This window comes from Mesoplodon bidens, assembly GCF_964165515.1.
Source record: "Mesoplodon bidens genome assembly, chromosome: 4".
In the NCBI taxonomy this organism is placed as follows: Eukaryota; Metazoa; Chordata; class Mammalia; order Artiodactyla; family Ziphiidae; genus Mesoplodon; species Mesoplodon bidens.
In genome coordinates, this window is record NC_138160.1 from 78,153,284 (window position 1) to 78,164,814 (window position 11,531).

Genomic DNA, 11,531 nt, shown 5'->3' on the forward strand with positions numbered 1-11,531 from the left:
GCAACAGCTCTGTAGTGACATAGAACTTGTCTCCAAAACCTATTCCAATCGCAAAAGAGATTCTGGAAAACGCTCAGACTTCAAGTCTGGTGTGGTGAAAATATTATTCAAAGGAAACTATAGAAATGCTGACTTTCTCTCTTATCAAAAGCTATTTAAAAAAAAAAAGCTATTTTACATTTCAATAAAAGAACAGGGGTCAAATATGGCTTAAGGGTCCAGATAGAATATCGTTTCTATTTTGGGAGAATATCTATTCGTAATTTTCAGAAATTGATCATGTGTCATGCATGGGTCAACACTGCATCTGAGAGAGAATGCATATTTCAACACATTTGAGCCGCAATGCCTTAAGATCGAAAATTGCCAACAGAGTCCTTCAATTCCAAACCTTTTCATTATAAATATTTCCCCAAATATTTAGTCTCTCTGACATCAGACACCATAAAAATCTATGTAACAGAAATGTGTAGGAGGTTTTGTTTTACCTGTTTTTTTTTTTTAAACTGCCAAACATATGTTTTGCTCTTTCTTTCTCTCCGTTAACCCTCACTACTTTCAGTGCCTAATACTGCAGGGAAAAGAACTATTTTACTCATGGAAGAATCCAAAATAACTATAAAGAATGAGCTCTTACATAAAAAAGAATGAAATAATGCCATTTGCAGTAACATGGATGGACCTAGAGATTATAATACTAAGTGAAGTAAGTCAGAAGGAGAAAGACAAATACCATATGATATCACTTATATGTGAAATCTAAAATACGACACAGGGCTTCCCTGGTGGCGCAGTGGTTGAGAGTCCACCTGCCGATGCAGGGTACACGGGTTCGTGCCCCGGTCCGGGAAGATCCCACATGCCGCGGAGCGGCTGGGCCCGTGAGCCATGGCCGCTGAGCCTGCGCGTCCAGAGCCTGTGCTCCGCAACGGAAGAGGCCACAACAGTGAGAGGCCCGCGTACCACAAAAAAAAAAAATAATAAAAAATAAAATAAAATAAAATACGACACAAATGAACTTATCTACAAAACAGAAACAGACTCACAGACATAGAGAACAGACTTGTGGTTGCCAAGGCAGGGGGTGTGGCTTAGGGAGGAATTGATTGGGAGTTTGGGGTTAGCAGATGCAAACTATTATATATAGAATGGATAAACAAGGTCCTACTGTATGGCACAGGGAACTATACTCAGTATCCTGTGATAAACCATAATGGAAAAGAATATGAAAAAGAATATATATGTATAACTGAATCAGTTTGCTATACAGCAGAAATTAACACAACATTGTAAATCAACTATACTTCAATAAAATAAGTTTTTAAAAAAGAATCTGAGCTATTACAGTAAATAGGTGATAATTTGGCACTCAAGAGCCTGGCACCTTCAACCATTTTACACAAATGCAAATTCAAAACAACCTTCGGGGCTTCCCTGGTGGCGCAGTGGTTGAGAGTCCGCCTGCCGATGCAGGGGACGCGGGTTCGTGCCCCGGTCGGGAAGATCCCACATGCTGCCGAGAGGCTGGGCCCGTGAGCCATGGCCGCTGAGCCTTCGCGTCCGGAGCCTGTGCTCCGCGGCGGGAGAGGCCACAACAGTGAGAGGCCCGCGTACCGCAAAAAAAAAAAACAAAAAAAAACTTAACCTTCCCTCTCCCTCCCAAAGGAAAATACTTTTCAGTACAAGCATTTGTGAACAGAACCAGGAAAAATCAAAAACATAAGTAAAGGGGGACATGTGCTCTGACTTACTCCTTTCACTCTCCCTTTTCCTGAAGGTTCAGCTACATCCCTGGTCTTATAAATCTTTCCATCTCCCCAGCCCCAAGGTCAGTCACCTGCCCAACATCAGGCTCTCACGGGACTGCCTTGGCCTCCGAGTGGTCGCCTGGCCCTGCTGCCAACTTCACCCTTCCAAGGCTCACGTGCCCGTCTCCCCTGTTCAAATGCCTCCAGGGGTCCCTCTGCCTCCCTAGATACACTCCTCAGGCCCCAGAGATCCCAGACCTTCAGCTGCACCTTCGTTTCCCTCTACCCCACCCCACACCCTAGGCTTTAGTCCCACTAATAACACCCCATTTCTTGAATACACAGGGCATTTGTTCGCCTCTGTGCCAATGGCAATATTCTTTTCTCCATATCCCTGTGTCCGAATCCTACGCACACTTCAAAACAAGGCAGAGGCCATCGGGTGGCAACACCCTCAAGTTGCTGCCCCCCAGCCTACTCCTTACCTGCATCCACACCCGCACCGTCCCTTCCATCTGCAAGGGAGAGGATCCTTCTTCCACTGACGCTACCACTCCTCTGGTCTCTGGGGCCCAACCCCACCTGAGTCCTTAAGGCCTTAATCCACCAATTAACCCCCGTTCTCCTTTAACTTCAACCTCTCCCTCTCCACAAGCGCTGACTCATCAACCCACTCAGGTGATATCCATTAAAAACAAATTCCATACATATGTGTCAGCATACAGTATGATACAGCAGAAACTAACACACCATTGTAAAGCAATTACACTCCAGTAAAGATGTTAAAAAAAAAACAAAAAACAAAAAACCTGCCCATGATCCCATGCCAGCATGGTTCTCATGTTCTCATCACCACTTTCTTTTATCCCTTGTGGAGAGCCAAACTGTCTGGCCCCCCCTCTGTCCCCACCTCTTTCCACGCACCCTCCAACCCTCTGCATTCCATCTTCCATCCCATTACTCCTGATGCTGTTATTTTGTGAAATGTACTGACACCTACTATGTCCTGATAACATTTATCTAGCACTGGGAGGGGAGAGGAGAAATCAAACATGAGCTCTCTGAGTCAGAAGTTCAAGCTGATAGCTAAAGTCAGCCAGAGATATATTTTATTTGGTCTGTGTTACGTTTTTCTAAAAATCAATTATTTGTCAAAAATTCAAGATTCTGGAGACTTCACACAAAAATCTGGATTTTTTTGGCTTCTGTTAAAGAATCTAGAAACTCTGGCAGCACTGCTTTCACCGCATGATAATAATCAGCTGGAGTTTAGAAGCAGCTGCCCCTCGAATGCGGCACCGGCTTCCTCGCTCACCACGGGCCCCATCAAACCTTTGCTCATTTTCTTTATTTTGATGGCCCCTGTGGGTAATGGAGTGTGAACACCTGCTCTAGATCAGTGCTGGCCAACAGAAATAAAAATGTGTCACATATATAAGTTAAAATGTTCTAGGAGCCACCTTTTTAAATGAAAAGGAGCGGGTGAAATTAACTTTAATAATATATTTTACTTAATCCAATATAACCCACAATACTATTTCAACACACAAGCAACATAAAAAATTAGTAATAAGATATTTTACTTCCTCTTCTTTGAGCTAAGGCTTCAAAATGTGGTGTGCGCTTTATGCTTTCCAGCCGTCTCAACTTGAACTAGCCACTTTTCCAGTGCTCAGTAGCCAAGTGGCTCTGCCATATGGGACAGCCCAGCTCCAGATGCTTAATGGTTAGTTACAAAAATCGTCTTGCAATCAGAAAGAGAGACGATATTAAGGAGGAAGAGAAAGCAAGCAGGACTAAGGAAAAGGGTGATGATGTCCAAGAGTAGGCATGGTGAGAGTTTGAAAATAGGAGAAGAGGAAGTAGGGACACAGAGACAATGAACAGCTCTGGGCCAGTCCTCCGAGGGAAGAAATGCCCTGTATAGGCAAATGCAGTTGACAGGCAATGCAGATTTTCTGGAGGAGTCTTTGGTGTTCTAAAAATAGCATTAGACAGGTAGTCACTATGAAAAGCAACTGACCAACCGTCTGAACCCCAGTTCACACACTTGGCAACAGAAAGAGTCAGGCTAGTAAGGGCAGGATTCTTGATCGAGATTGGAATTTTAATCTAGTTAAAGTAAATGGGTTTGAGGAGAAGTGTAAGGAAGCAGGCGGGAAAGTATCTTGAGCTAAGATCCAAGGAGAGTTCAAGACTCAGAGATCATGAGTGAGGATATGTCTACAGGTGTTGGTGATCCAGGTGTCGGGGTACGATCTCACAGGCCAGACAAGGAAACGTGGGTGCAAAACAGATACCTGGAATCAGAGACCAGCAACAAGAAATGCATCCTTGAGCCAGAGACCTCGGAAGCAGAAATCACTCCTCCATCCCCTACATGAGCACAATATGGTGGTCATATCCTCCCTTTATGCCCTCAGACATGAACCAGAATTAAAGGAAAGCCATGCCAGCAACTGGGAGAAGAGGGGAATGTCAAATACATTTGCCAGGCATAAAAGGACTTGGAAACAAGAAGGCAAGAACATCATTACACGACCATAAAGTGATTTTGAAACTTTTCCAAGAGAACTTATCTCTGAACAGCCCCAGCCCATCCATTCATTCCTTTGTTCATTCAGCAACCATTTATTGAGTAGTCTTCCCCGATCCAGTTTACAATGCTGATTAAATAGGTCCATTGTACTAAGGCTTGCCAAATTCTACTCTAGCAGTGCAAAATACAGTGAGATTGTTAATACTGAAGGAGCCTCTCTAAATAAAACCCATGGGATTAAGAGGATGCATTGATTCTAAAATGTCCAGAGTCCCATTTGCCTATCATGTGTCATAATTTTCCAGATTGGCTAGGGCCCAAGAGAATGGGAAATAAGGCTGACATAAAATATCTCAAATAGATTTCATAGGAAAAGTGTTCTCTCAAGAAGGTAGTATGCAGGACTTTAAAATCTCATTATATTGAAAATGCAGTTTTCATGTTGCTTGCACTCAGACTAATATTAAATAGGAGTACTTGGGACACTGGGGAAATTGTGGCCTGCTATTCTGCTGAAAAAACTTTCTAATGATAAGAAACTGGTATATGTTGGAGGGGAAAATATATTTGCATACAATCTTGAATTGTTGAGGTATAGTAATCACTTTCCACACGTGATTTATAAAAAGCAATGTAAATTAGAAGAAAAGGTTGACAATGACAAAGAAATCAAGATAGCACATAAAGTTCACCATGCAGGGGGAAAAAATGATACTTTCAATGGTAGCGACAAATCAAAATTCACAAATAAAGACAGTAAAGATTATTTGGCAAGTGAAAAAAAGGGCTTGAGGAAGAGTGCCTCACACCTTTGCATAATTAACTTTATAGGAAGATAAGCTTATCATAAATAGGTATGCGTTATACTGTAATTTTATGAAAACAAGCAAGCTTAGCTAAAGAAAGTTAAGACAATGTCTGTTTCATTCACATAATCCCCCCCCAAAAGCTAGTATTCACAAAAATGGCCCTCAGATATCAAGAAAAGGTTTTATTTAGGATGCTTGGTTTGTTGAGGCAGGGAAATATATAGTTTTTAGTAAGTTTTCCAGCAAAATAAAAAATTCAAAGCAAAAAAGTTTCAGATTTCAAAAAATTAATTTCTGCTTATCTAAAATAGAGGTCTGCTATGATACTGTAAGTAACGATGATTTAACTAAAAAATGCATTACCCTAACTTCTGAATCTGCAGATTTTGTCAAGGCTTATAATATTATCTACACATACTTTTTACTCTTCATCAATCTAGAGTTGGCAAATGTTTTGATAATCCTTATGAGCACAGAAATCATACTACATGTTTCCTTGTGGTGCCAAAGACATATTATTAACCTTTAATCTTGTGAAATCATCCCATATTTCCAAACAATGGGGCAACAGAAACAAAAGGGGAATATTTGTCCTATTTTCTTTATGAATCTGTTAAATTTATTTTATTCCTCCAAGTATGTATTCACATTCTCATGATAATGTGCACATATTTTCCAAAAGTTATATAAGATTTTTTCATTACTGTGTGAAGCTGTGATGTCACCAGTACTGCCTGGGTTAATTTTAGGCTACTTTTGCCACCACTGCAAGGAAAATAATTTACATCTTCAATGAAAAGGACCATCAAAGCCCCTGTTAATTGTTTTCAACACCCACTTACTTGTAATGGTGGCAGTGGCAAAACTTTAATATAACTTTCAAAAATAATAACAGCACACAATTGCTAGTGCCTACTGAGACAGGTTTCAAGCCAATTTCAAACATCTACCTCGTAACAGTTGCATTTATACAAGATCCATAGCTCTACTCAGATCCACCAGATACACCTGATAGTAATTAAAGGTTACAGAAAACAATTCCACTCCAAAGTAAACCTAAAGGTTACAGAAAACAATTCCACTCCAAAGTAAACCTATCACTCTGTTTATGCCCTTTCTCTGGAACAACCTGATGTCCCAATATTTCTCAAGAATGCAATCACACATCAAACTTTACACGCTGCTCCAAAATGTTCTAAGATCTCACCCTCACTCTCTCACTTGCAAAAGCTTTGAAAAAGCTACTAACAACTCCTTTTAGAAGCTTATTTTTTAGATTACTGGGGGATTTTTAGTGGTTTTAATTATTTACATTAGGAATTTTTTTAAAACTTGTGCCTTCCCCCAAGACTAAGTTAGGGTCTTTGAAGTAAGATTAAAGACACCTGAAAAATAAATAGCAAAAATTACCCAAATCACATTTTTAATAGTTTTTGAAAATACAGGCTTTCTTTGAAAGATCAGATAATTAATAAAGCAATATTTACTTCATGTCTAGACTTAATATTAGAAAATATCTTCTACTTTTTGTTAGGGCTTTCATATGTGTTTTAGGAATTTTATCCCAATGAATGGATATTCCTATAATACCCTGAATATTTTATCCACTTTTTTTCAAAATCATTTTTACTCCTCGATGACAGCAATTAAAAAAAAAAAGAATTTGAAAAAAAAACAACAAAGGTTTAACATTCATAAACACTACACACTTTTGTTAAAAAACGCAACATATTCATTCCTAACTCTTTATCTTAACGGAATTTCTGATTCTAGCAAAGTATAATTTTAGTAACTCATCGAGACAGAATACATAAAATTGGCACAGTTTTGATATGCACACAAATTGAGAATGCATCTTTCCCAACTGCATTGCAGAAAATGAAATGCATCTGGTATGACAATATGGCCCAGCACGTGAACTAGAATCAGTGGGAAGAAAGGGTTTTGTTTTTTTTTTCAAAGCAGAACATTTTAAATAATGAACATGCCCCAACAGCAAGGCATTATTAAGTCTGTTAAACTGTCGTTCAAAGGTATATTTGGCTAAAGAAAACATAATAGCAAGAGGGCTGACAGGGGCATAGGAGGTAGAATGGTTTGTTTAGTTGTAATTATTATACATCAGTGACTTCCTAATCTCTTTCCCTAGCAGTCCAAAATGACTTTTTTGTTTTTGCTTAATATCTCCACTCAGTGTCAGTGTATGTGCACATATGTTGTTGTGTCCTTGTGCTCGGCTGGGCAGTGGAGAGGTGGGGAGTGTGTTGGAGAACATGGCTGATGCCAGGATCAAGCAGAGAACAAGAGAAAATGTGAGCAATTTGCCTTATGTTGCAACGAATTTTCTTTCTTCCTTGAGAGAAAGTGCTTTTTATCTAGGCAATCTCAAGATGGATTTAATGTTTTTAGCATCTTTTCTTTTTATGTGTTCCCATCTGTGCTTATGAACTGTGAATAAAACTGAAATCTGCATGTGCTACGAGCTTCCTCCCCATGCCCAAGTATCTTCAGCAATGAGGTGTTAGGAGAGCAAGGAAAGATCTCTGAGACGTGCAGGAAGCTTGGAAGGGTGCTGTCGAGTTACACCTACTCCTGGGCACCTTAGAGAGTCCTCTTCCAGTTCCAGATTCCAACTCCATTTCTTTCTTCTCTCCATTCAGAGAGGTGAGCCAGACTCCTTGAGTTGGGCAAAGAGGCATTTAGAGGACTGAGGAATCCTCTCTTGTGCATTAGCGACAGAGTGCTGCTGAAAACTGGATTTGTGACTCGTAATGGAGAAAACTGTCCACTTCTCAGGGCACAAGGCTTCCTGATCAGCAGATGCAGGGAATCAACAATAAAGCCTCAGGGCTTATTTTCCTGCCTACACTCCACTTTTCACCTACTCTTGGAAAGATATTTTAGCTTTTGTATTCCTCCTATGACTTCATTGAAATGCTGGTTCTTTATAATGAAAAGCTTCTTTAGAACTACAGACGGTATGATCAAATAATGTCATTTGTAAATGTGATATAAAAGATATGCAACAATGCATTACAGAGAACAAAGAACAAATTAATTCAGCTAATCCATCACAGAACTGATTCTAGGAATCCAGAATGTATGTAAACTTGCAAGTATTAACCAATAGGACTGAAGTTATCTCAGAGACATAATAAGTTCTAAAAGTTGTCAAACGTAGCTGTAGCGATGGAAAAACATTGTGGAGAATGACAAAAACTCTGTCATATATTAACCATGTGACCTTGGAAAGATTATTTAATTTCTCTGAGCATTGATTTCCTAATGCATAAAATAGCAACAAGAACTTCTATCATGTAGGGCAGCTATGAGGATTAAATCATGGAAGTGCCCAACATATAGTGAAGGCACACACAATAACGTTTGTTTAGTATCCTCTCAAAAGAGGTTTTTTGGTCTTTTGTAAACAAAATTTCTATTTACATAGCAGTTTTCCAAATAAAGATTGATAGTGTCTGAAAACATTTGGGTAAAAATGAATATAAAGATTAATTCTGAATTCTCTGCTTTCACTGTGAAAATATCTTGGTTCAGTGAACTGCAAAGTTATTTAGTAAGTTAACATTTGCAGCAATATATCTGCCTTCCAAAATAATTCAGTTTTTATTTTTTATCATTCTTGATCATAAAAGTTAATAAAAACAAATGTAAACAAGTACCCCAGCTCTAAAATTCTTATACATTAGGATTATGTACACACTCAAATATAAATATTTTTAAAATATATAGTATTCATCTACACTGAATTTAAAGAATCTTTTAAAAACCACTTTTTACCTCATTTTGGGACCAGAAACAGGAGTTCTAGTCAATTCTCTCTCAAGATAAAAGGAAAGATAGGTTTATTTAGGCTTTTTGTCAGTATTATTTCTGCCTACTCTTCTGAGAATAACTGTAACCTTTTTCTAAACCATCAGGTGTTTTCTAGAGCATTAGTAACATCAGGTTACTGCAAGCAATTGTGTTTATTAAACAACAAAACATACTAGTATTCTGGTTTACTTTCTGAAATAACACTAATAAATTAGCCAATAAACTATAAACATTTTCAACTGAAATCCCATCTATTCCCATATCTTACCCTTCAACGCATGGCCTCATGGTTTTTGTGACCCAACTTTTAATCTAATTAAAGTTTTAATGTATATGTCATTAACCTAACAATTAATCAGAGTCAATTAGAATTTAAACAAAGTAAGATGTATTGGCAGAAAAGAGTTCTTTAGGTCTCTGGCAGAATGGAACTTTCAAAATATTTGCTAGCATTAACACGATTTGATAAAAATTTACAAAAGGAGAGCATCGCCTCTACAAAACCGAAGGAGTAAAAGCTGCCGCTCAGTGGAACGCTTTACAGATCTTACAGGTACATTTTTACTTGACTCTTGCCTGACCAGAGTCAACATCGTCTACAGCAGAATAATTTAAACGCAACTACTTCAGATGACTATCAAAACAAAAAAGGCCATAGGAACATCGGTTTAACTCGGAAGCGACACTCACGCTGTCTACTTGTTAAGCAGCGATCCACTAGCAGCAGAAAGTTTTGAGAAGGGAGGGCTGGAAGATGAACAGACTTCTGCCTAAAGGGTTTCCCCAAAACATGACCTCACGTTTGCCATTAATTCACCTCCTCGCATTTCTAATTTTCCCTACAAGTTGCTGGGTTTGCTTGTTTTTCTTTTGACAAGATGAGACTTAGCAGGACAGTTCTTTTAGGAGATCTCCAAAAAGTACCCATTTTGTGTCTAACTTTATTCCTCTCCTATTTGGCTACAATTAATACTTCCACTTTCATCAGCAACTGGGAAAGCTACTCAAACAGCTTCTAGCAGTAGGTATTATTTCTGTCAAAAGTAAAGGCAGAGGGCAAGTCAGAACTCTACTAAGCAGGAGCGGGACGTTTTCTTTCCACTGCTTGAACTTGGTAGCACCCCTACCCCGCCAGCAACTCCCGGGGGTCTCGATCGCCCACAGCTGGAGGCGTGGCCCCGAGCACCTAGGCTCGGGCCGCGCCCACCTGTCACTCACCCGGCTGCTGCCGCGCTCCTCGCTCTTCTCCGAGGTTCGCGGCTCTGCTGGGCTCCGTGCTGGCTCAGCTCGAGGCGGCGGCGGCTCCAGCAGCTGCTCCAAGCAGGCGGTGCCCGGCAGGGAGGAACTCTTCTGATGGCACAAGTGCGCCGCGGTGCCCCGACGCCGTGCACCCTCATCTCGGGCGCGGTCCCCCCTCGGGGGCGGCTGGGGTGAGGAGGACAGGGAGGATGAGGCAGAGGACGAAGAGCGAGCTGAGTCCGGGGAGCGTCCGCCAGGAGGCGTCACTCCGGCTGCTCCGGCGGCTGCCACCGGCCCCCTTCCCGCGGGAAGCAAATGCTCGCGGATCCGGCGGCGCAGCGTGGACCCCTGCTCCGCTCTGCCCGTACCCCCGGGCTCGAGAGGCTCCGGCGAGGAGCAGCACAGGTTGGGCTGGGAGGAGGAGAAGACGCGGTCCAGCACTTGCTTCCGTTTCTTGAAGCCGCTCCACCTGCTGCCCGCGCCACCCAAGCCGGCCAGTGCGTCCCGCCTACCCCCCGGAGGTGGCGGGGAGGGCGAGGGGGTGTCCGCAGTGCGGCGCTCGGGGACCCCCGCGCGCCCGCCCCAGCCGCACTTGCTCTTGCCCACCCCTAGCTGCAGGTTCTTCCAGAGCCGGGCCTGGAAGGAAGGGGACGCCGCCGCTGGCTCGCGCGAGCCCGCCGCGGCAGCCGGGGGCTCCATCCTCCGCCCCCTGCTCCTCCGCTCCCCTTCTCTTCCTCCTTCTTCTCCGCCCGCTCCGGCTGAGCCTCCTCCCGGAGCCCCGCGGTGGCGGCGACGACGGCGGACGCAGCAGCAGAAGCCGGGAGTGACCGGCGGCTTCAGGCCAGCGCGGGGGAAAGACGCCGCCGCCGCCGCCGCCGCCGAGGCTCTCCTGCCGCGGGACTCCGGCGCGGCCTCTTCCTCCCGCACCCGCGGGGGTGGGCTGGCGCTGTAGCCAAATCTCGGCCGCCGCAAAGTTTCTAGCTCCGCGCTCCGCGGCTCCAGTCCACTGGAGTCCCCCAGGCCGCGCCCTGGCCCCGTCTCCTCTCTGGCTCCGGGCTCGGACGCTACACGCACCGGGCGTGCGTTTCCAGCTGCGCCTGGGACCGCACCCGACGCCCTCCGGGCAGCACCTGTCAGCGGCGGCGGGGATGGCTGCCTCAGAACTGGGCGCGCGTGCGACTCACACAACAGGGAGGATCGGGCTGAAGACGCTCGGCGCGCCCCGGGACCATCCTCCAGCTCCTGGGTGGGAGAACGCGCAGGCGAGAGCCGGGTGGAGCTGGTTAGGGACCAGAGCTAGGCTGCCCCCCAGGATCCGGCCACAGTTACCCACGCAGCTAGCTCTGGGCCGGCCGCTAGACT

General features: G+C 43.3%; 1 protein-coding gene across 12 annotated transcripts in view; it reads right to left on the minus strand.

Moving 5' to 3' along the window:
• Positions 1-10,970, minus strand: part of MCTP1 (multiple C2 and transmembrane domain containing 1) — a gene marked incomplete at its 3' end in the record, with an annotated part of 528,826 nt that extends 517,856 nt beyond the window's left edge. For all 12 annotated transcript variants that reach the window (XM_081230423.1, XM_081230441.1, XM_081230442.1 and 9 more), the window contains exon 1: positions 10,149-10,970. In XM_081230423.1, the coding sequence (XP_081086549.1) occupies positions 10,149-10,868 (720 nt within the window). In that variant the 5' untranslated portion in view covers positions 10,869-10,970. The remainder of the gene's footprint in view (positions 1-10,148) is intronic.
• Positions 10,971-11,531: the final 561 nt, after the last annotated feature.